This window comes from Opisthocomus hoazin, chromosome 5 (assembly GCF_030867145.1).
Source record: "Opisthocomus hoazin isolate bOpiHoa1 chromosome 5, bOpiHoa1.hap1, whole genome shotgun sequence".
In the NCBI taxonomy this organism is placed as follows: domain Eukaryota; kingdom Metazoa; phylum Chordata; class Aves; order Opisthocomiformes; family Opisthocomidae; genus Opisthocomus; species Opisthocomus hoazin.
Window position 1 is genome coordinate 59790929 of NC_134418.1, and position 25874 is coordinate 59816802.

Below are 25874 nucleotides of genomic sequence, written 5' to 3' on the forward strand. Positions count from 1 at the left end.
CAATATACATCATCTGCTGGTGACACACACTAACGCTTCCGTGTTCTACAACAGAAGTCACTCTCGGGCAATAGCAAATACGAGCACTTCTGTTTGAGAACCCAAACCACAATGCTTCGGGGCCTAGCCAAAGGGTTTACCTGCATCGATGGCTTGCATTAGGCACTCGTAAGTTGTTTGGACAAGCCGCCTTGCACCTTCATCAACTTCTCCAACATAAAATGTCTCGTTCAGATCTCCATGGTAGCCGTTACGATAGACAGTAATATCCACTGCAAAGAATACCAGACATATTGTAATACTGCCACTGTATTTCTCACTTCTTGTCTCCATTTGTGAAAGGACAACACACATTTAAACATGCAGTACTGTAACTGTGAAGTTAGAAGATTACTTTGGAAGAAGTCCACAGGTAAACTCTTTCAGCAGAATGAATTCTCTCTTGCATATCCTGTAGATTCTACAGAATATGATAGTGTTTCACTGGTACAAGGGTTTGATTTAATAAAAAAAAAAAAGAAGAAAAAAAAACCTCACACCAATGCAACACAGACACAGCAAGTTTATGACTGGTTTCCTAGGTAAATATAAAAACAGGAAAGAGAAGCTCTTTGCTCCACGGTGATTTACCTGGTTAAAATATTTTCTTCTAATTAATTCCAGCACTAATAGGGGGAAATTAAATTTAAAAAGGTATGCAATCATGTTTTAACCCATATTTTAACTTCAGTAATTTCTACGCATGTTTCGAATATTAAGTCACATCTCTGCAAAAATTGTAATGCCAAAACCTATTGCTTCCAGCCAAAAAGGTAAAACTTCTTGAACGTTAAATACACAGCAACTTTCCAACAATATTCCTGACTAAGAAAAAGACATCAAATGACTTAAAACTTTTTCTTTTTTCTTTCACATGAAAGAATTTCAACATTCACTACCAGGCAAACAGCAAGAATGAAGGGCATACTTAAACAACCAAGGTTTGGAAGAACATGTAATAAGAGTTTAGAATTATGCTGCAGCAAATCTCTAGCTTGTTTGCTTTGTGTACAGTTGGTTCTAAACTAAAAGTGATATAGTTCACTCTTGAAAAATAGCAGCATAAGTGGTTTTAAAGAGAAAAAAAACTTTTTTAGTTTAACTAATTCCAAAAAAAAATACGCTTTTTTGGATTGAGAACACCCATACAAGATGCTTGTTGCAAATAGTGCTTTTACAAAACACGCGAACAGGCCTCCCAGTTTAGACATAGCTGTCATCTATTCTAGTACCCTGTCTCTCACAGCAGACGAGTAAAAAATTAAAACCTGTCACCACATCGTCATTATATGTAGTAAACACATGCAAAATATTCTAGATTTGCATATCAAGCTGACTTCCTGTGGTAGAATGGGTACTTTCGTGTTTAGCAGACTTCGTCAGCAGTCTGGTAGGTCTAATAGCAGCTCGAGTACCAACCCCACTAGAACAGTTATTGAACTGCTATTCATGAAGAAATCCACACGCAGACCCCCTCACAGGTAAACAGCCATGAAGGAAACTGAACCGAGCAATAATAGTTCAGAAATGTGGTATGTGAGCCGCCTAGAGAGGCCAGTACAACCTTCATAGGGAAACGGGGGAAAAAAACAGTGGTGTCAACAGTAAATCTGTACTGCTGGCAAAGATTTAAGAATGAAATTAACACCGCACGAAAACAATGCTGCCTGTTATGGATGCATCCATGGGCAGGGTTACACTACACTCACTGCTGGATTGAGTGAGACCACTGGACCATTTTGACCAGTGTACTTACCCAGTAATGTTACAACAGGACTGTATAGAAACCAGCACCCTGGTAACTTACCCAGGTAAATTTCTTGGGAAGTGTTCATCAGAGCTCCTTAGCACAGTGCGCAGACTACTTGCTGCAAAGCGGCCATCTCTACAGGCCACGGGATTACAAGACTTTCTCTTGATACCACCAGATTTGGCCAGAAAATCTCACTTTGCAGACAGATCAGCTTTGTTTAAGAATATGCTCCCAGGGAACAGTATGATAACAAAATGTTATGAAGCCTTGCTCAGAGCAGGAGCTTGGACTAGATGTCACCTGCCAGTACCTTCTAGATGACGTTTTCCTGTTACTCCAAAAACATGTTTTGGACTTGGACATAGCTGCCTTTTGCTTCCAGCAGGCTAAAAAGTTTTAAGAAAGATGGGCACTTCCCTCTATTGTTCACTGGGCACAGTCCCTCCAAAGTGCTTTTTCTACCTCCTCCTTGTACCTTGTTTTGTTCCTTCTATTAAAGAGGCTTCTGAGGCACTACCTTACCAAAAGGAAGCCTCCAAGACATGGAAGCCTTCCGAGTCCATGGGGAATGCATGTTCAATCCACAAAATGTGGGCAACTTTGTAACAAGATCTACCCAGCTACGAAAGAGTAAACTAGCTCTTCCTCGTCAAAACAATGCAGAAGGCTCAACGCTTGGGCAAGTGCAGTCAGGGCAGGGATGGGAACAAAGGTATGACTAAACCCTCTTATAAAAGGTGTTTTCTAGTGCAAGGTACAGCTTTGGCATGCAAATACTGGAGAGGCAAGGCACTGTGCAGATGAACTCAACCTAGTGAGCTTAACTGGGCTGCTTAGTTTGGACTCCAGCAATGCCAGAAAACAATAGAGAGCTATACAAAGGCATCACCTTTTAAATTAAGAAAAGGAGCTTTGGCCAAGTGGTTAAATGTACGCTACAGCTTGGAGCTATCAACCTGACCTAGCAAGGGGGAGCAACCATGACACTTGTTCTGAAAAGGCTGTTACTCACAGCACTGAGCTGTACTTAGTTACTATTGCATGTTAATATCTATGATATATCTGACAACCTAAAATGATTCCAACCCGCTTCTAGAGGTAGGCCCAACCTTAGGATACACTGGGTATGTATTATGGATAAGAGAAAAGCAAACCGATGCAATAAACAAAGGTGCAAATGTTTGTACAAAATGCCTTTAATTTTTACTACCAAACCAAGAAGAAATTAATGAGAAAATAAAGAATGGTTGAGTAATTTATAAAAGTATCTCTCACCACCCGAGAAGGCACAAGTACCTTGAATACCGTCAACAAAAAGCAGCTGGTACTGTTAGGCTGTGAGGGGCTCAAAAAAATTATATGTTTTTTTAATAAGCACCTGTACAATGCCTCACCATTAAGATTCTTTACAGTCATCATAATAGTCATGTCCGTAGCAAAATTTTAAGGATCTACAGACATCTAAATAACAATTCACACAGAACTAATCCAGCTGAATAATTCAATATACATTTTATTCTCTATTTCTACACTCTGGAACAACTGGAACCTAGCCCACAAGTAAAATATTCAGGCACTATACTAATGCACAGACCAGGGTAGAAGAATTATGAGGCTCTTAAAGTGGCCCAAACTTTTGAAATTATATTAAACTCATTAATTTAAATATGTAAAGAGCAGAGGTTAATTGGTAAATGAGAACCAAAGCCTCTCAATAAACTATTCCAATCACGTTGCCTGCTAGTGAAACGTCACCTTATTGCATGGTTTAACTGGATAGAAGGTAGAAATGTTGAAGGCCAATTTTCATAGCACTTACCATTAACGATATCTCCCTCCTGCAATGGCCTCCTGTCAGGAATTCCATGACAGATCACTTCATTCACTGATGTACAACACGACTTAGGGAAATTGTAGTAATTCAGAGGGGAAGGATAGCAATTCCTTGCAATACAAGCCTAATTTAGAAAATACAGTTACATTAGTAAGTTTTGTACAAAGAAAAAACATACACACACAGCTTTACAGTAAGAATGGCAGGTTGAAAACCAGTGGCTCTTGAAAATAAGATTCTTCAAGCATTTTTTGACATTACAGTATTTTGTTATGCTTTGCATTTCTTACCAGCAAGAAAAAAAGCTAATTTTGTTTCTACTCATTTTTATATTCACCTAGCAATGCTGAAATATTCAGATTTAAAACAATGCATGACAATATTTATTCAGTTAAAAAACTAGCCATTTTCATTGACTGTTTTTAAGCACCTGGTCTAAGACTTTATGTATTTTTGCAAAACACACAAGCCAGACAAAACAACATTTAGCAACAACTCTTTCACCCCTCGATTCAAAACTTAAGCTGCTTCCTCTGCACTCACTCTGATAACCTTTTTTGCATTTTTGCAAAACTGACACATACGTTTTATATATACTTACACATACATACATATACACACTACATGACACACTGAGCAATTCTGGAAAAATACCACTGTGTTAACTTTTTTTACTTTAAAAAAGAATACTGTTTTAAAACTGCAAAGTACCAATCACGGATCTTGGCCAGTATCAACAATCTGCCACACAAATGTTTCCAAAAACTGCTGAGAAGGGCTAACACCACTATAACTACTAGTTGTTTGTATTAGACATTATGCATAAGCAAGTATTTCAGTGTTTAATGCAGTTCAACAGAAACCTCCGGCCTAATCAAACCAGAGTAAGTTCCTTACAATCTTGGCTCAACAGCTGCAAATGCAGATAAAAAGAACAGCAACCAGAAAGCTCTCTAACAAACTTAACTATACCAAAATTGTTGCCTTCCCTACAATGCACACCAGTATCCTTAATTATCAGCTTACATGCCTTACAGAGAAGACAGCAAAGAAAAACAAAAATTACACAATTCAAGTATTTATAAATAGTTAAGCCAGGAAAATACTTGAAAATGTATTTCAAATATTTTGCTGGACTGGGGCTTTAGTTCGCCTGATTGCATCAAACATCTTGTTTCAATTCTCTCTCAGGCTCCTCAGTTCTGAGTCCGATCATAAATAATTAAACTTTCTCCTCTGCATGCCTTAACCAATAACACAGAAATCCATGGCCTATATATGATGTTCTTTATATAATGGTATCTGTGGAGCAAAATCGTTTTATAAGAAAGAAAATCATATGATGTTAACCAAGAAAACAGGGGATAAAAACTTTGAGGGAATTTCAAGCTGGAAATCAGGGAAGGAGCTGATACACAGGGAGGCCCAGGAGTTCCTAACTTTGGGCTCATTTTGAATCTACCATTGCGCTGCAACATATTTCTAACATCTGCACTACCCATCAGCTTCAAATTGGGAAACAGTTCAAAATACAGAACAGGAATTCACGCAACAACAAAAAAACCCACACAACAATCATTCAAAAATAAAGGAGACTGAGGAAAGCACTTACAAACACTAGAAGAACAATAAAATAACCTTACTAAATGGACAGCGTGATCAATTTCTTCAGTAGTTACACCTGCTTTCACCATCATGGCAGCAACATCCAATACTTCTCTAGCAAGCTGCAAACAAAGCAAAAGTACAGATGTAAAATAAGACCAGGACTATTCCTTGGAAGGTTAGGAATTCATTTTCTACATCTATGCTGAGATTGCTAGGAAATCTGGGTAGACTTGGGCTCTAGAAAGACTTCAAGATGTCCACAGGTTGTATTACTAAGCCACCTCTGTGAGATTCTAAAATACCGCAATTAAGATTTGGACCACAATTTCCCTGAATACCAAATGGCAACCAGACTAGCTAAATACATTCCAAAGTTTGACTTCACGCACAACAAAGCGATTACAAGTGAATAGCTTTTTTTCCCTGGGGCTCTGTTTTGCTTTTACTTTTTAGTTTTTACTTAGTACAAACTCTAGGAGGGGAAAAAGTTCTGTTCTCATTTACGCACTATAAAGTATATTCTTAACAGCAACAACATTTCAGCCACAGTTTATCTCACTAGTAACAAAGCAGCCAGAAAACAGATAAAAGTCACCTTGCCGCTTGCAAAATAGTTTTCTGTGAACTGGGAGTCACAAGGAGAGAGACCAAGAAAATACCAACTTTCCTAAACTATTTTCCAGTGCTCAGAAGTGATCTGAAAGTTTGTACTCTCAAATGTGTTGTTACAAATTGGTAAAATCACAGGTTTTTAAAGAATAAAGGCACTTTGTAATGAAAACCAAAACCCCCTTACCCTACACACTACTCGCATCCCTTCTATATCCTCAGATGAGAGTATTTTTATTTGAGAGGTTCCTTTTAAAGCCTGCTCCGATTCAGACATTCCTGAAAATAAAAAAAAAGAGAGGAGAAAAAAGAAAGCAAAAAACTTGTTATATGGAGGAGTGATTGCTACACACGTCCAATCAAGGAAATTACGTAGCTTACCAAAGGCAATAGAAGTACGTACTTTCTCACCACAGACTAAAGTAATGAACCCACCAAGTCACAGAACCCATCAAGTCATAGCATTATCATCATTATCCAGATTAATTGGAATTCATAAGCCTCCCACAGTACTGTAATGCCCACATTACAGAACCTTAAAAATCAGATTTACAAGGGAATTATTTTATTCAAAGTTTTTGATTTTTTCAGCTGCTTTGGAGATAATAAATAGTAATAAATAATTTTCTAAAAGAGCCATAAAGTTATTATATAAGCTTGTGAATATCTGTAGTTAGACTATTGCAATAATCAGTTGATGAAAACAAGTAAATTTTTCCTACCAGATTCTGTGCAAGCCCAGTTTTATAGTTGAATCACCCCCTTAAAGCCAGTATTTTGTGTTGTTTAAATATTTACATTCTGCAGAATAACTATAAAATGTCTGAAGATTTTAAAATAATTCTAACTGACTTCATAGCAACTTTTTGGGGAAATGCAAAGCACCAATACCGACGTAAAAAGGGAAAAATACCAAAAGAAACCAATAAGCAAGTAAATTTGTATGTATTTTCTCCGTGTCCAAAAACAGCTAGAACTCATATATCAGTTTTATTTTGGGAGCCGCTTACTGCAGTTTTGCTTGGTTTTCTAACACATTTCCAACAGATGTAATTGAGAATGGCTTAGCAGAATTCGCCTGTGACAGCCAACTTACTGCTATTTGTTATGAGGTTAACCACAGGACTAGGACTTACACGGTTTTTGATTTTTCTTCCCCGAACACCTTTGAAAGACAATGCACTACAAACTTTGACTTCCAAAAAATACTTGTAACCATTATTTCTGAAAAATCAGTAAGTTAATGTGGGGGAAGAAGAGGTAGAATAAGAAGAACAGATTTAAAAAAAAAAAAAAGATATTCCCTTCTCCAGTATCTCCTTCATGCTTTAAAGTTTTTTTTACATTAAAAGAAAAACAGAAAGCAAACATAACACTCCATAATTGTGATTTGTTTCAAGTTACCTAGCGGGTGATCAGCATAATCCGGTCTCTGAATATAACTTGGCACAGGTCTTGTTGGCGTCTAAATAAATCATAGTCAAAGCTGGTTATGTTGCAAGAACACTTATTACACCATAAACTCAGAGGCTCACGCAGCAAAATTCAATACAGTGAAATATGGCTAATTCCACTTAGAAAGAGTTCTGAAGTATGCAAACACTCCAGAACAGTTCCAATCCTCATTTCTAAAAGATTCTCCTGTTACACTTTATTGCTTTCATATTATACAACCTCTAATAGCCAACTTCACAGCTCTGTAAATATCAAACTTTTATGTGTCAAGTAAATGCAACTGGTTTTATAACATATTATCCCTGTTATATTATAGTGTTTGTTCTGCTACTTTCCAGACTGCAAATGCACTGGTTCCAAACGCATCCTTCCTCTCTCTGGTATTAGTGTCTACTAGCAAGATTGTTATTTCTAATCATCACCCTAGTCATTAGCACTTTTTATTATAGTTTCATTTGCATCAATCCTACAGCAGTCAGAAGACAAAAAAGCAAGTGCTCAGCAATAACACTACTAAATTACTCGGCCAGTGACATTACAAAACACTGTTTCTCCAATGACGCTAACACACACACACGCGCTGTTAATCTGTTTTCTGATGAGCCTGTAACAGATGGAGAAAACTACGGAGAGGATGCCACAGGGGCAGCACTTCTAGCACAAGCCAATTAGAAAATACACATGTAAATAGAATGCCATTATTCCTGTAAAAACTTTGGCTTATTCCACATATAAACTTCTGCCAATTTAAAAATACAGCTGTACTTTCACAGCTGAAGATGTTACTGACCACAGTTATTTTTCACCATTCCAGTGCTAGAGATTATTGTAACCTCTGTTCCTTCAGCAGAGCTGTTCAGCAGCTTACTCATCAGGCTATTTCATACCATTTTCATACCATTTATTCAAATTCTACATTAATTCACCTGGGTTTTTCTGAAACAGACGGCTCCATTATTGGTGAGAACAGTACACAGCTAGAAGACGACATCATCTGAACTAGCAGCAGCTTTTTGCAGAATAAATGTGAAAGGGTACAGCCAAAAGCTTAAGCCTACTGCTGATGCGTGTTACTTCACAGATACTTCCTTCATTTTAAATAAACCAAGAGACAGATCAAGTTAAATCAGAATGAACCACAATAAGGACACAGTCATATATGTCCTTCCCATCAGATTCAGACTGTTTAAGAAGTTTGCCTCTCTCAGCTAAAATATGGGAGGTAATCAGGTCAGGACTGGTCCATCAGTTGCTACAGAATGCAGCAGCACTGGAATAGAGTGGCACCTATTGCTTACCAGTGGATAGTGTGGCCTGAGTTTACCAGTGTATCGATAACCAGACCAGGGATTTGTGTTAACGTCACCTTCCAGGGTCCAAGAGGAAATTTCACGCTTAGATTTTTCATCTTCTGGAAAGACAAAAAAAAATTAAAAAAAAATTGCAGCAGCAAAATCAGTCCTACCAAGAATAAGAACTGTGGGGTCCAGAAAGTGACCTAGGAGTACGTAAGTCTAGATTTCAGTCTTTCCGGCGTTTTAGATTCTGATATATGAAAGTGTACCTAGCAGTTATTTTGTATTGTCCTTAGGTTTTTTACATTCAAAATTCACATCCTGTGAACTCTACTGAACAGCAAAGTGGGGAATGTCAGGACAGCAGTACTGAACGCACAAACAAAGTGTAGTAATCATTAAAGTTGTTCTTCATTTGTAGCTCTAAAACATAGTTCTGTGCTTGTTTTCATTCTCAGGAAAAAGTGTACTTCTACAGAAACATTCATTATCCCTTCAATTAATACTCTTGCCCTGGAGATGAATGTTCCTTTTCTGTGATTTCTCTTTGCAGCCAGTGACAGAAGTGACCTGGGGTGGAAAGGAGGTTATCCAACTGTTAGTTTCAATACATTAAGCCCGTTACCCCTCCAGATCTGATAGTGGAGACAGTGAGGGTGCTGCCACTTCTGCATTTCAGGACAGGCAACGTGTGCACCTCACAAGACGGTCCCAAACTGCTGAAGGCTCCCAGCATGCACAGCCTTGTGAAATTCATGTCTGACATGGTCCAGTGACTGACTTCATTCACAAATAAAACCATCCTAACAGGGTGGATTGAAGGTGTTTACATAAAGGACTGAAGCAAGTAGATTGTGAACATTACCAAAAGGAAAAATATTTACTTGGAAAGAGGAGGCAAGGATTAAGAAAGAACATGGTAGCATTAACCTCTAACTCATAACCTGATAAGTTTGTTTTCTCTTTTTAGATCTCACAAGAATGAAGAGATGGCAAAAGGTCTGCCTTAGCAAGCCCTAACATGAGTTCCTTAGAGTCTCTGTGGCTGGCATCTGAGCCATCTGCTCACATGACACTCAGTTTAGATGAACCACTGAGAAGTAATAGTTCAAAAATCCAAAGATTTTATGAAGCAATATTTTGGATTCTCTTCAGATGCTTCAGTATTTTGTTGCATTGAGGTCTTGAGGGCTATCAGAACCAAGCTCGCTCAGCTTGAGTTCAGCAGCTATCCAGGAAGCCAACAAGATCACAGATTTAGTGGTATCATAAAGAATTTTGGTGTCAGATAAACAACAGTGTAAGAGGACTGCAACAGACAATTACTAGAACTACTATCAACAACTTCATACCCATGCAGCTACAAAGTTATAGGATACAGCACGCAAGTGTGAACTCAGAGACCCCTACACTGGGAAGGCAGAAGGAGGGAAAACTTCTGTAGCTGTCTGTGCTACTTCAACCTATTAACCATGCAACATTTGTAACGGAAAAATAAGGTTTACTGGGTTGTAGGAAAGGAAGAGGTAAATGACTTGAAGATTTGACTTTCTACCATTCCACTTAACTTTTAATCCCTCCTCACTTTTAAGCAGGGATTGATGAAGTTGGGCAGGTGGATGGGAGGGAGGAGGCAAGGGGGCAGAACTGGGGTCTGCTCTCTCATTTTGTTCATTTGGTTTTAAACTCACGGATTATTTTTACTACTGATGTAAGGGAGAATCTACCAGTATTTCTGCGCCAGAGCTCCGAGCTGTAACTAAGGCATACAGATACTCTTATTACCTTCAACAAAACTCAGCAAAAACCTAGCTACAATACATCCTCCTATCAATGGCTGCATCACTGCACAAATGCATTTTTGGTTTTTTTTCTCCAAAGTGGTACGCCCCAAACATACAGACCAGCTGCACTGTGACTGGCTCACTTGCACTCCAGCAAGTGTCTAGTCATGGAGACTTCACAAGAACCTTTCCCACCTTACTGCCTTTTACTACATCAGACATCAAAAGGCTATGATGGAACAAGCCTGGCCATGCCTTACAATAATGGTTTATTATTCTTCTTGCCCTTTATTTCAGCATCCCTCCTTCTCTGTTCATACACCTTGCAATGTAGCTCAAGGAATACTTCATACAAACAGAAAAAAGAACAGAAATAGAGATTTCTATACCACTGCCTCTGAAATTTTACACAAATCTTTAGATTACCATGTACTGGACAAAATTTGAGATATGCACAATACAGTGCCAGATATCTTGGAAAAATCCATACCATTCTTAGACACAGAATCATAGAGCAGCTGAGGCTGGAAGGGACCTCTGGAGGTCATCTGATCCAGCCCCCTGCTCAAGCAGGGCCACCTAAAGCTGGCTGCACAGGGCACAGCAAATTCAAAACAATATTAAAATGGATTTAAAAAAACGTACTTACTTGCTTTCTTGTGTAATAACTTGTGAGTGGCCCAGCTTCCCTTAAAGCATTCCTAGAATTGCAAACAAAATATATACATATATTTTCAAGTAGCATTATCCTGGACAGACAAGCTAGCCCCACAAAATAGAGAAGAAACTATATTTTAAGAGAAAACGAAAAGACTGATTTTATTAACCCTTGTAGCAACATGCAGTAAAGGCTACTGTAACTGCTAGTCTTAACAATAGAAAATACCACATTCAACAGCTTATGAGCCAGAAGAGACAGAAAGCATAGCCAAACAGACGCACCCAGCACAGTGAAACACACTGATCTATCTACTAAATATTGTCCCCTTATCATTTTAATGAGTAACTAAACACCATGGTTGCTCCAGGTTGGCTGAAACACTGAGCTGTTCATGGAAACACAGAGGCAAGCGTTCTGCTGGTCTATCTCCATATCAGATCTTACAGCGCTGCAGTGGGCAGGATGGTCCTCCCTTGGCTCCCACAAGAAGCCATCTCCTCCTGCTAATTGCGTCCTTTCTGCCTCCTTCCCCAGCATAGGAAAGCAACAGAGGCCAATCAGTGCAATCACAGGGGAACAAATCAAAGCGGGGGGGGGGGGGGGGGGGGGGAGGTGGTGGTTGAGGGCTACCAAACAGATATAGGAGATGGGAAAAAAAAAAAAAGAGAAAGTTGAAATGGAAATAAAGACTGAATGTGAAGGAGTTTGTCTTTTTCTCTTCTTCCCAAGAACAGACAGACCAGTTCATGCCACTAACAATGAATCAGCAAAAGCGCAGATGGAAACGGCTGGCAGCTGGGGAAGAATAAAGAAAGACTAAAATGAAGGAAAGACATGAAAAAAAGAGATTTAAGTAGAAAAGCTACAGAAGGCAGCATTAAAGGTGATACTTTAAGGTGCTAATTAGAAAATCATTTGGTTTTGTAGCAGAAAGCCTAATTCAAGTGCTATGTGCACTCAAAACAACTATTAGGAAACAGCTAATTCCAATCATTTACAATAACAGCTGAATTTCTGAAGAAAGAGGCAGGAAGCAGACTGCTTTCCTCTATAAGGAAAGACAATACTAATGCTGAATCATCGTCCTAAAACTACCATCCAGAGCCAACAACTGCTTCAACCTAATGTATACAACACTCAGCCAGACCAAGACAACAGATCTGTAAACTAAGCCCAGCATATAACATTCTACCCTTGCTTCACAGTTGCTGTTGAGCAGTCTTAACTGTCTACTCCTGTAGAGCCATCTTCTCCCTATTTTCTCATCAGTCTTGCAATCAGAAGTTATCAAATTCTATCTACAAGGCCACAGTAAAGTGGTGCTCAAGTATGCCTACATTCAAAAAGACCCTGTTGTCTGCTATTTCCCTCATTACCAAACCCAGCTGTTCGCTGTCTTCTCCTATGCCATATACTTGAAGTCGCCACATTCTGCGGACTGGCACTCGACATGCCATCGTGCTACATAATGGTCTGAGCAACAAGAGGCTTTGAAACCTACACTTCAGTTTACCAGAGAGGATGTCTTTTTGAACAAGCAGCCAAAGGTTTTACTGTCACACTTTTATAACCCACTGCATACACAGACCTTTGCGCTGCACTAATATCTGTTTTCTGGTGGAAGAGCTGGGAGAAGAGGAGCAGGTTTTAACTGAGGCCTATTTTAAGAAAAAATTAAAAAGCTAAAAACGTTATTTCAAGGACTCTAGAAGCACCAGTATGGTTTTAATCCCCTTTTAAACACCAGGTCTCTGTTCTGAAACAGAAGAAGAATTACACAACTAAGGCCTCAGAGCAGCTACCAAGTCTGCAAATCCAGAATCCACTTCTTGGGATATAAAGGAGCATTTGGGGAATGAAGACATACAGCAGCTACAGTAATTACAGGTTGGAGTTCATTCTCTCCTCGAAATTTTGGGGTGTATTTTCCAACACCATTCCCTTCCCCGATGCCAACAGTGTTTCCTCTTTGCCAGCCCATAACCAGAAAACACCAAGCAAACAGTGCACCGCTGGCAGTATTGTAACCTGACAGACTCCATTTCGGCTTTGTATTTCCTGCAGCTGTAAACAACCTAAGAGGATCCTGCATAAGGCTGCCATATGCCTAAGTTTTCCCAGACTTTTTTTCCCCAGATTTTACTTGCCCTCCATTTGCAGAGGAACAGCAGCTCTGTCAGAACTGCTACAGCACAGCTCCAAACAAGCTGCTGTACACTGGGACATCCCAGACAAGTGCACTATATGCACATCAGTCAATTGCAACAAGTACACACAGCAATTCCGAAGCATTTTCCTAAGCACAGGTTATGAGGCATGCAGTGTACAATCAACGAGTATCTGTCTTGGTCTGACACTTTTGGAAGGCGCTCAAAGGATATGCTGCACATCCACCTACAACCTGTGTACTTTGTGTAGGATCAGTCATATGCTTCCCGTAGGCACCGGACTTACCGGGTACACACAAACTATTTATATTCAACCACTTACTGCATAAGCACTATATTGCACATGCCTGCAGAGCTCTGCCTTGGCAATTCCAGATAAAAATACGGCAGCTGTCATCTCACAGGTTGGAGAATCATAGCTCTGGCGACAAAGCACTACCGATGTACCACTGCATATTGCAAACACCCTCACCTTCTATACAGCAGACTTTCTGACAAGCCATGGAAGAAAGCCACCCTTTCTCTCCATCTGGGCCACTTTCTAGAGAATTTTCTGGAGAAAATTCTGCTTTTCGCTGAGCCTTCTCCTCTCACCCTTCTGCTGAGACATTACGTCAATCTTCCTATTATCATTCCTGCCTCTAATGATTCTTCCATGTTCCTATGCCATATACAGATCAGAATAGAAAATTTTCAATGATTAAGTAAACAAAATGCAGGAAAAAAATATCCAGGGTGATTTTTAATATTAAAATGAAGAAATTACAGAACTTTTTTCTGATACAGTTAAAAAAGGAACACATGACCTCGCATAAGTATATTTGAAAACATTAATTAGCTTCAGGCGGAAAGTACACAGGAATAATACGAATTTCGCTTTAAGTTTCTTAGAAGACTTCCTGGATTTCATTTCAAACACTACATTATCCATTAGTATGTCTGATATTAATATCCCCACCCTTCTCACCTAAAGCATTTTTCTTTTTATTGCATGCATTTTTTTATATAGCAATCAAGACAGACTTGGAAACACTGAAGATGACTCTACAAGAACAGAGGTCAAATGCGTGACAAAAAAAAAAGGCAGAGGGTTGGAGGGGTAAGCCTCAATTTGTTTAGAGCAATCTTGGGTACAACTATTCTATTGGCAAGAAAAATACAATTCTGATTTTTAGACGCAGGCTGTAAACATATTTAAACCTTTAGCAACATTTCTGGCTTCAAGCCATTCTTAAGCCAATTCCTATGCCTAGTGATTCTGTGTTTAGAGACGAGCTCAACCCAGTACTCACCAGAACTTGTGCATTTGCCAAAAGGTAACCAAAGGCACAACCAGCATTACGATCTTGAAAGATTCCTCTTGAATCACCTCATGGAAGCCATGTTACTTCTCTAAATGACTTTCACCTTAAGGACTCAGCCCAACATCTATTCACTGGTTCAAATATTGACACAATCATGCAGTATAGCAGAATTTGTTTTACAGTAGAGTGCATTTTCACCATGAACACAATGATCACTACCAAATACCTTAGGCTTTTTTTTTTTTAATCAGCCATTGAACGAACAAAACAAAACCCTTTAAAACAGTTATTGAGCTACTTAGCAAAGAATTTTTTTTCCTATGTTTATTGTCATCTTTACAATAATAACAGGGAGCTTTTTATTATTTCAGTTCATGTATCCATGCAGTCTGATTAAGAGGCAGAAAAGCACAGCCAACTGCAAATTCCAGAGGAGAATAGGGTGCTAAATCAACCAAGATTAGGATATAGCTACACTGCAAACCTCTGCATAGCACAGACATAACCAAACTAGCTTTAAATAAGCTACCCAAGTACAGGAAGCTAAGCAGGCACCACAACACCGAATTCAAGGCGTACTCATTGATTGTGTTTCTGAACTGCCTTTGCAAAGTAGCAGCTCATTTAAAGTTAGCTCTGCCAACTCTCTGTCAGCGATTTCTAGCCTTATGGCTGGCACTCTTCTTCAGGCTCCCCTTCACCTTCGGGTACTGCTGCTTTCTACAACCTGGCACCTGATACACTAAATACACCTACCAGCAGGCGTGCAAAACCCACACCACTGTGTAGCTACTGAGAACTCAAATTTTTGTCCAACTTCCACAAAAGTACCCGTCTCCATCCACTCTTGTTATCATTTAGAGCCACTGTGATGAATTTCCTAAAATACCTATTCTACAGAAAAAATAAAAAAAAGACAGCTGGAATCAAGACTGTGGGGACAGACTGATGTCTCTTTGCATGTCATTATACCCTGAAATGTAATGGGCAAACTTCTAGGAAACAGTGCCAAGCAGTACACTGTATTTAAAATATTCTGAGCAATTTTTTAACAGAATTTCAAAAGGTCCTTTCGAGTACAAAATTCTCTTGGGCTTAATCTGACATCATGTAGTTTTGCTTAGTAAGAACTTTTTTTTTACCAAACCACCTTGAAGGTATGCAAAACAGAAGACAAAAAAGCTTTAGTGTGGCATACAGCTTAAGAAAAATATCAGGTTATAAGTAATATATATATTTAACACAATACAGATAAACCACACATTTTATCCATAAATACAAGTATGCTGAAGAATACCATTGTTACTACATTTGATGTTAAAATAAAAGTTGCCTCTTTTTAGCATGCTGAACCCTGTTCTTCTAGGTGCAGTACAAGCCCACAGAGAGAGAGCTTCTGGCATGAAAAAACTCAGTACAAAATTCCCAAGCTAAGCAGCATACATGACCAGTCAGTTTTTCAGAAGAGCCGAATATGCATTTTCAGATTCAAATCCTAGGGAAGCACCTACATGCAGCACCCTGGTATCAACAACGCTGGCCTTCTCCCTCATCTAAAGCTTGACCTCATCCAGAGACACCTGGGTCCCATGTGACAGAGCCCGCCCTTTGAGGAAGAGACTGAGTTTTGCAGCTCTCCAGATTTACAGAGATATGCAAGTGATTTTTGAGACTAGCAAAGGAAAAACGGACAAGAGAAATTCAAACTGGACTATCCCTTCAGTATATTAAACACTAGCTTAGAAAGCCTGCCTATAGGAGTCTAAAGTTTTACTTTCAGAAAGTTATGAGGGCTCACCATTTGTGCCTCAGCAATAACCAGGCATTTACCACAGACACAGGTATTTACAGTGACTTATAGCCAATCAAAAATGTCAGCTTCCTGTTGAAGGAAATCTGTCAAAAAATCTTCTAGAAGACAGAATCTGCAGAGCGCCATTTATACCAAAAGAAACCCATATGTGTTGCAGTAGGATCCAAGCAGCAAGTTTTAGCCTATTTTAGGCACAGCAAAGAATAGCAAACCAAGAATGAAATATGGCACTTACGTCCTATGGTCTGACATGAGAGGGGACAAAACATAATCCAGGCCCACTGCTGCCTGCTCCCCACCCCCAACACAGTGAAGGTGAAAGGAACCAGCAAAGAGAGGGATGGGACACCACCACTCTTCTGTTCAGGACCACGATTTCTCACAGATTACTGTGACCTTGAATATCCAAAGCTGTCAAGGGCCCAGGTCTGAGTATCAGTGAAAATGTGCCTCCCAGAAAGGAGTAAATCAGTACACAAACCCACTGAGAAAACAGAGCAGCATTTCCTTCCTTTCACTGGAATTTAACAAGTCATACCCCACCTCAAATGGAAAGAGCCCTGTCTCTGGGTACCCACCATTGCGAAAGAGATCCTGCTGCCTCTGTACAGTTCAGAGAAGCTGTTCCCCTTCAAGCAGCTAGAACACATGTCCAACCATAGCTCACACACGGCAGCTTCACCACATCATGGTCCTCACTTTTGACTCTGTAACCAGACTGCTTGAAATACCCGGGCCTCTTTGGGACGGATAATGCACAGGCACACACAGCAGGAAGGGACAACCATTCTCCTTCAGTAAATCAGGACTACTATTCTGACAGCAATCGGTGCCTTCCATCGGTGGCTAGAAATAGGTATTTCTGAATTTGGCTGAAGAAATGTCCCACACTACAGAAAATGTCAGACTACTCTGTTTCATCTGAGACACTTATACAGATATAAATAGTAGGAGAGAGGAAGTTTTCATGAAAGCAACACAAAATTATTAATAAGAGGTCAATTCAAAATTAGAAGGCTCATATAAAAGTGGTAACTGGAGATCTCAAGAACAATTACTACATTCTCTCTGTACATTATTCAGCAGCTTGTAGAAGGCATAGAAGAAAAATAAATTGTGTATTTAAACACAAACTGTTTAAGTATACTAAATATAATTCACACACAAGTGACACTTGTATCTATAAAGGCAGACTTCACAATAGCAAACTCAGTAAGAGGAATAACACACTTGAGATGTGGTGCTGGGCATCTGTGTTATTTCCACATTCACAAGATAGACTGAATTACTGTATCTCACTGTAAGATGACAAACACATAGAACACTGTAGTTAAGTCTCTACAGAAGAGAAAGCAGGACGGTGAAAGAAGGTAGTTGACAGCCACAGTACCTGATTTACTAGCCCAAATGAAGATCTTAAAGATTAACAGCAGAATATTCCTTGTCATTAAACCTTGGAGTGAAAGAAAAAAACATAGTGCTGGGGTTCAACACATCACCCCAGAGCTCCTCCGCTGCTAAAAGCCATCTCTACCCCGTCTCCATTACCAAGTCAAAATTATCCTGCTAGGCCAGAACTCAGCTGCCTTTCCACCCATGACCCACAAGCACAACTGTTACTCAACAGCTGTATCCAGTTTCCAAGGTGCACAACACCCAGAGACAGAACAGTGTTGGCTCAAAGGAATTTCAAAGGATGCCAAACTACTTCAGAGCGAGCGTTTTCAGAGCATTTTGTTGAGATGCACTCCTTTTGATGCAGAAAGGGGGAAAAAAATAAATGACCAGAATAACGCCCTTCCTCAAGGGAGGGAGAAACACAAATGATAAATTCACTGGGGAAATCACTGTCTCAATATATAATACTTGAAAAGCTCACTTCAATTATTTAATTGCAATGGTGAAAAATAATGTTTAATCAATCTCCTCACTACACTGAGATTCTCAGTCCCATACCACTTGCATCAGTATTTTTTAACAAACTGTATGTTACAATTTATAACCCAAACACATTGCTCCATACTGGTTACCTTTCTACAGTAGTTCACACTTTTCTATTGTTTATTCTCAGCACTGAAGAAAATAAAACTCGTACAAATTTGGGTTTAGCTCCGATTGGAGTTCTGGTTGTATGAACAAGTCATTGCAGGCTTCCAAGCAAATTAATTAACCTAGCATGCATGTCCGTACAGATGCTCTTACCCCTCAAAGAGACACCACGTAGCTTGTCGCTCCCACCCTGTGCTCGGCCGGTAGTAAGCACCTGCATCCTCGTAGCTAACACCACTGCATTCACTACGGACGGGCTGACCTGACGGCTACGCCAAACTGGGCCACAGAGGGCAAGTGCTCTTCGGCAGCACGCTCCTGAACCGCTGGTGTTTTCCGATCCTGCAGTGCACAGCTTTGGGGAGCTAAATTAGCAAAAACGCAACTGCTTCTCCTCCATTAAAAGCAAACCTTAAAAAACCCAGAAGTGGCTCACCAAAGAATCAGGGCCAGCTCAATGGAAGGGGTAGAAAGGGAGGAAACAGGACCCACGCAGGCTATAACATCCTAGGTCTACTCAGTAGCTTCTCTAACAGTGACTTATACATGTAACACCACAGTAGAAAGGAAAACACCAAAGACGGAACTTTGGAAAAGCTTCACAAATGCTAACCAGTTCAGTACTGTCAGCTGAAACTCCCTGGAACTTCAGGGAAAATTTCCTGGCTTTTAGGACTCCTCCGCCTGTCATGTGCTAATTTACTCAGCCAGCCAGGTTGTCAGCGGCACCTCACCTACCCTCCTGACCCGCTCGCAAGACACCGGCGGAGCACTGCAGTAAGTCTCCTCCAGACGATCGCACACACCAGATGATGGGGAGAGGCTGGAACCTTGGGGCAGCCTGTGCTGGGCCCCACAGAAGGAACTGGGACGGCCGAAGGTCCTCACTGCAGGCTGAACATAGGGATTCTTCCCGCAGCATATGACATTTTTTGTGTGTCTTGAAAACAGGCTGCCGTTAATTTCCTTCTCTCTTCTGCAACACCTGTTGCCCCAAAACCTCCAAAGCACGTTTCGTATGGGGAATAACTATGCTTACCTGCTTTACTGATCAGGACAACAAGGCACAGTGAAGAGGAAGGACATACCCAATGTCACTCAGAAGTAAGATGACTGGGATTCCCAGTTCAGTATTTTGTTTTCTAGGCAGAACAGCTTTACAAGCATGCAGTCAGTTATTCAGCAGCCTCTTTTAATAAGCTAATAAATATTTCTGGTAATTCCTCTTTTACTTTACAACAGTAGCAGATATTTCAAAAGAATTAAACCTAACATACAGATAACAAGCATATCTGCATCCTACACAAAATTAGCTGAGTTTGGGATGGGACAGAAGATGTTACTAGAACTTCTCACATAGGCTTGTTTGGTCTGTTAACAAATGGTTTTGTCACCACCAGCTAATAGCTGTATATGCTGAAGACGCATTTATGATGAGTTTCACATCAGACATGTCAAAATGGGTAGTAAAATGCAGAGCATATCCTACAAAACAACTATAAGCACCACACGGGAACCAGAAACACAAAATCGTCAGAACAATTTTGAGCTGCAGTACCTCTAATTTAGCATTGACTCCCAGCATCTGGCACAGGAGACTTCAGGGGAAAGTACCAGAAACCATGCAGTGGGCGTGTTACGCGCATGTGGGAAGTTTTCCCCTAGTCCTATACAAACCACAACTATGAGTTTACAATCTGACTCAGAAGAAAACCTGTCCAATTAGTAAAATAATCTAGTTGACGGGATTGAATGATTTTGTTAAGTTTATTGGCAAAACTTCAATGATTTTACCCTAAATTATAAATCTGACAATGAAGTTCACCCTTAATCTCCGAATTAAGCACACACTTCCTCACTGATGTTGACAGAAGTTAAACATACGAAAAGTTCAAAGTATTAGGCTATGTATTTTACTCTGCATTTTACAGTTATGTAAAAAAACAAACACCCCCACACACACACACACACTCAACAGCCAAACAGTCCTCCTTGTTTAAATTCAGGCCCAAACTATATTACCACTGTGGTAACACATGAGGACAGCTGAGGCCTACAGAGCATGTTTAACAGGAGCTGACGGTTGGTTGTATGACAACTGGCCTAACTGGAATCTCTCTGTTCGGTACCTTTAAAGATATTTAAAAAAAAAAAAAAAAAAAGTAGAGCACCAAATCATTTTCCCCAAAAGCTTTTCCTTAGTTCAAGGAAACAGAAAATCTGTTTTCAGAACAAGTCCCCCGGCATTTATTAAAGCCATGCAACTCCAGAGCTGATGCAAGCACAGGAGCATGGGCTGGAATCTGGTGAGCTCGTCCCATTTAGCCCCAGTAAGCCCTCATTTTTAAGGAAGGTCGGGGAGGGGAGGACCCCCACCCCCCCCAACCTTTCAGCCAGGGAATAAAACGTGCACCCTCTCAGGAACGCTACGGCTGCTCTTCAGCGGCCGCGTCCCGCATTACCCCGGCCGTGAGGCGCCGAGGGGCTGCCGGCACCCCACAGGCACCAGCTTCCCCCCTCCCCGGGGCGGGGGAACTTTCTCCGGGGCCAAGCGGCGGATCCGAAGCCCGCAGCGAGGTAAAGCCGGGCACGGAGGGCCGGGCCCGGGCGGCCAGGGGCAGGCGAGGGGAGCCGGCTCCTCCGCCCGGCCCCGCGCTCCCACACCAGTCCCATTTGCTGACTGGGAATCTCATTAGGGTCCACCACCCCCGCCCTATATTCCCCCTCTGGAAAGGCGAGCGCTCCCCGGAGCAGCCCCCGTGAGGAAAAACCCGGCCCGCAGCGTGGGGAGACGGGCGGGCTCCCGGAGGCGCCCGCCGGTCAGGGGAGCGGCGAGGGGAAAGGGGAAGGGAGCCGACCCGGCGGGGGGGAGCGCGGGAGGCCTCACCTGAGAGCAGAAGTAGGAACCCTGGATGCCCAGCTTGAGGCAGGTCGGGCACTGCAGCTTGGCCTCGCTGCTGCAGCCGGCCGTCTCGCAGACGCGGGTCTCCACCGCCGCCATGCTGCCGGGCTGCCACAGGCGCGGCGCGGGGAGCGGCGAGGGAGGAGCCGCCGCCCGGAGGTGCCGCCGGCTGAGGCGGGCGGGAGAGGCCAGGAGGGGAGGAGCGGCGCGGAGCGGCCCTGAGGGCCCGGCCGCGCCGCTCCTCCTCTCCTGGCCTCTCCCCGCCCGCTTCCCCTCAGCGCAGCCGCGGGGCGAGGCCGGGGAGCGGCGGCGGGAAGCGGTGGTCCCCTCCCGTGAAGCGGGGACGGAGAGCTGGGGCCGGAGGTGAGCGGAGAGGCCAGACCCCCGATTCCCCATCTCCTGTCAGCCAAGGCGCGCTGCTGATCAATTAATTTGTTAAAAGGTGGGTTGTTTTGTTGGTTTTTTGTTTGTTTTTAATAAGTCAAGAGGAAGCCGCTTTTAACAGGAGCGTGGAGAGATGCCGACGGAGTAGAACAGCTGCCAAAGGCTTCGGAGCACGTCTTCGCCAGATCCAGCCTTACTGCCTTCGCCAGATCATCGCCAGATCCAGCCTTCGCGCTGGGATCCCGCACCTTGATGTTTAAATCCATTGCCTTCCCGCTAGCCAGTAGGCACAGCCTATGATTTTGGTCAAAACTTTGCAGGATCAGGTTCTCTCTTCCTGCTTCAGTGTCATTGAATTCAATGGAACTTCATTGATGCTTATTCTCACCTTAGCACACGAAATATTCTCCTCCTTTCCTGGCATCCACATAACTCCCTGGAAAGTGTGATTCAAAATCCAAACTGTAAACTCAGCATTTTCTGCAATTGTGGTCTATTCCCTGTCATCTTCTGGCCCTGTCTTTAATTAAAAAAAAAATTTACATATCTCCTATTCTTAAAGTGAAAATTTCCACCTGCCAACTCCAGAACAGAAAAGCATACATCCTGTTCTTTTGTCTGAATAAGCCTATTCATATAAACATACTTGCTATCTTACAATGTCATCAGTAGAAAGTGGCTAAGTAGCCCAGCTGATTACAGGACCGAGGCGACACACACCAGAGTATCTGATCCTCGTTTGTTGTGTGATACACGCTTTCACTAGCATAGTCAAACAACGGCAGGAATTTGATGCCATGCTATTACTGAAGTGTAATTGCAGGTAGACATCCATCTTTCTGGCAGTTCTCCCCTTCATTTCTCTAGTGTTGATAACACTTGTATCCACCTGTTGTTTGTAGAAAGAGAATACTGTGAGAGTGAATTAGGAAACATTTCTAGGATGCTTGTAGAATACAAAGATTGCAGCTATTATTTTCTTTGAGTGAAAGTAGCTAGGTATTGATTCGTGCAGCTCATGCTGTGACAGCATTTAGGCCCAAATTCTGAAGACAGGCAACCAATTGCCAACCAACATCATGAAATATCTTTAGAGGACACCTTCACAGACTGTGATTTTACATATTCCAAATCCAAGTCATTATTAAGGGCTCGGTTTAACCTTCTTAAAGCAAAATGTTCCTGAACGGGCAGAATCGCTCTTAAATGATCCGTGTTGCTAGCAGGTATTGTACAGGCCGTGAAAAAGCAGTGCTCCTTTTCCAAGTAACCAACAAACCAAGCGATCAAGCAGCGCAGGACAGGTACCTTCGTGCACTTTATTTGCCACTTTGTGCCATTTAAAGAACCCTAGGAGCTGTAGACATCATTTACCTGGTTCAGCAGGGTTTACAAGTACTTGGTGTCACTGACATGATATAAAAAAACTGAACCATACTGGTTGATCTAGTCCAGGGTCTTCTCAAATGTCATCATCTGCTGCTTGATGAGATTTCAATATAATCGTTAATAATTTAGGGTACTTTACTAAATTTTATGAGTATTTAATTCATTTATTTTCATGTCTGAGTATAACTTTGCAAGTTATTCCTACTTGTATCTTTCAAAATCCTTACTGGGACAATGTTGGTATATGTTTGTGCTCATTTCATAGTAGTTGACACTGATGCAGGTTAGGAAAAAAGAGGACGACCACTCTTAACTAGTAGACAGGGTTCCTTCTGTTACTCAGTTTCATTCACTTACTGCATTTCTGAAGTGCACAATGAAAACATGCTGTTCCCTGCTTACTTGGAGAAGCCAAGGATGCCTATATTAATTAAACAATCTAAAAATGTATGTAATTTAAAGAACAGTGAACCCCCTAGTTGAGGAATTAACAAACTTTCTTACTCAGTGTTTGGAAAGAACACAGACTGCATTTGCGGATCACCCTAGAGCAACTCTGAAAGATTTGACCTAAGGCTTTGGTTGTTGCGATGGTTTTTAGTTTTAAACCACCCTATATTATCATCCCCATAGTAAAAATTACGTGGATTCTGTGGTATTTCAGTGCTTTTGTTTTCCAATTTGGTCTTGATTTTCTGATTTGATAAGTGAACCGATTTGTGTCTCCTGGAGGTCCGTCCGCTGCCGTTTCCCATTGTCTGGTGGCACACTCATTCTCACCAGGGAAGTTCACTGACCTTTGCTGTGACCTTCCCTGAGTAGAGCTCTTTTTTCTCTGTCAGGCTTTTCATGTCACTTTCTAGCTGCCTGTCCCCCTGTGTCACAGGCAAAGGCACACAGAGGCGCGCGAGTCAGAAATGTTATAGCCCATTCACGATCCTTGATTTATGTCAGTGTTGTATTCCTGCTGTCCTCCCAACTTCTCCAAAGTGACGCAAGTCTGGGAGCGCGTGAGGTTAGCAAACAAGGGCAGAAGGAGAGGTCAGCGATGTCTCATGGGTCAGATAGCTGCTGCAAAAAAACTAGAGCAGCTGGCAGCTAAGACAGCTGCTAGTTAGGAAGAAAATGGCCACTGAATTTGGCATTACTTAATTAAGAGAGTGCCTTAGCTCGTGGTCCCCCTCCTTGCTGTGCTTCTGTAAGTTGCAGTAGTGGGGGCTGGGCAATCGCAGTTTCCCAGCGAAGCTCTTGGCTATAGTGGCTGTCCTCTGTTCAGGCTCATTGAAGACACAATTAAATGCCTCTTTGTTTAGCGATAGCTGAAACAATGCAAAAATACCACCCAGGAGCTAGACCACATGCAAATGTGCACTGTTGTGGCTTGGCCAGATGGTAGGGGCACTTACCGAGATTCTCCTACCAAATGCAACAGTTACGTAGGTTGTGTGTGTCTGTATGTGCATGCAAAAAAGAGAAACTGCAAAACCATCACGAATGCACACAGGCAAATGTCTCAAAGATGGCCACAAAAAAATACGTAGCATGATCTTAAAAACCAAGAGTGGAAGAGAGCCTTTGTAGAAAACAGTACCCAGAAGAAAAGATAAACTTGTGGTCGAAGCCAAATAGTTTTACTATGGCCAAAGAAATAAAGACTTTATAAACATCCTTTGGAAATGAAGAGAGTTGCGTTCAAGAAATACCTGTCTCCATTTTTCCACTTCAAAGAAAAATGTTGTGGGATTTCGAAGTCTGTCTAATTCTGTAAGTCGAAAGAGGTTGCAATATACTGTAAGCCCCTGCATCACTCTTATTCCTTCCATTGGTGGAGATACAAACTAAACTGCTGAAAGGCCCGCTACAGCCACAGTTCAGCCCGGAGCAGCTTACTCAGAGCTAATGCCAAGCGTGCTTTCTCTCGTTGTGGTGGAAAGGAAGATCCTACGCATTCTTTTGTTCCGTTTTGCTCATTCAAGCCGTGCTGCCTCTTGCAGCGTACGCATGAATATAGTGGATCAAAATGTCTGCTATGATTTAAGACTGATTGTCTCTGAATTCAGGAACACTCTTCTGGTATCCAAGAATCTTAGCATTTTCCAGTATATGCATATGAAACTGGTTGTTTATCGTGGGACAAGAACAAAAGAAAACAAACTGCATCTTTTAAAACAAAATGATACTTTATAAAAAGAGTTCCTATTTAACCAGTAAGTTGCAAGCTTTAAAGAGAGAAACTCCACCGCTTGTAACATTTGAAAGAATCCACAAATGTGTCTTGAGGTGGTAAAAATTGTTATTCTTTACTATGGAAACACAGTAAGAGTCACAAAATTCTGGCCCCATGAATTCAATCAGAATGTTACTGATACCAAGATGGATTTCACCCAGTTTTTGTCATCAAAGTCAAGGCCATGACAAAAGTAGACTTAATAGTAGTAAAATGCTAACAGTATTTTGTTTTCATTTTAGATATCGTGGACAATACTATGAGACCTTAATTTTTTTTTTATTTTCAGGTTTCAAAATCAAAGATGATCAGATTTTTAATCACACAAAACATAGTGATTGTAAAAGTATTACATCACTGATGTGAGCGATCTGCTCCATTTCCCCTCCAATCAGTGACATACGGGTGTGCAGATCAGCTAGAGCTTATACTTCCACACCTCTTTGATGCCGCACTTTGCAGAATGAAGCCGATGTTCCTAACAGCTACTTTAATTCACACTGCAAGCTGATAGAGCTCTAAAGTGTGCAAGGATTACTGGAGATAGTCAACATTGCTTTACTTCAGACCCGTCTTTTTTTCCACTATAACTTCAAAAGG

The 25874-nt window shown here is 41.3% G+C and overlaps 1 protein-coding gene across 1 annotated transcript in view; it reads right to left on the reverse strand.

Annotated features, from left to right (window-relative positions):
* The window catches only part of METAP1 (methionyl aminopeptidase 1), a 29000-nt gene extending 7556 nt beyond the window's left edge, over positions 1 to 21444 (reverse strand). Inside the window, exons 1-8 of the mRNA XM_075421469.1 lie at positions 21260 to 21444; positions 11027 to 11078; positions 8597 to 8709; positions 7248 to 7308; positions 6031 to 6122; positions 5270 to 5353; positions 3612 to 3750; positions 141 to 272 (exon numbers count right to left, since the gene is read on the reverse strand). Coding sequence (XP_075277584.1) covers positions 141 to 272; positions 3612 to 3750; positions 5270 to 5353; positions 6031 to 6122; positions 7248 to 7308; positions 8597 to 8709; positions 11027 to 11078; positions 21260 to 21373 — 787 coding nt within the window. The 5' untranslated portion in view covers positions 21374 to 21444. The remainder of the gene's footprint in view (positions 1 to 140; positions 273 to 3611; positions 3751 to 5269; positions 5354 to 6030; positions 6123 to 7247; positions 7309 to 8596; positions 8710 to 11026; positions 11079 to 21259) is intronic.
* Positions 21445 to 25874: the final 4430 nt, after the last annotated feature.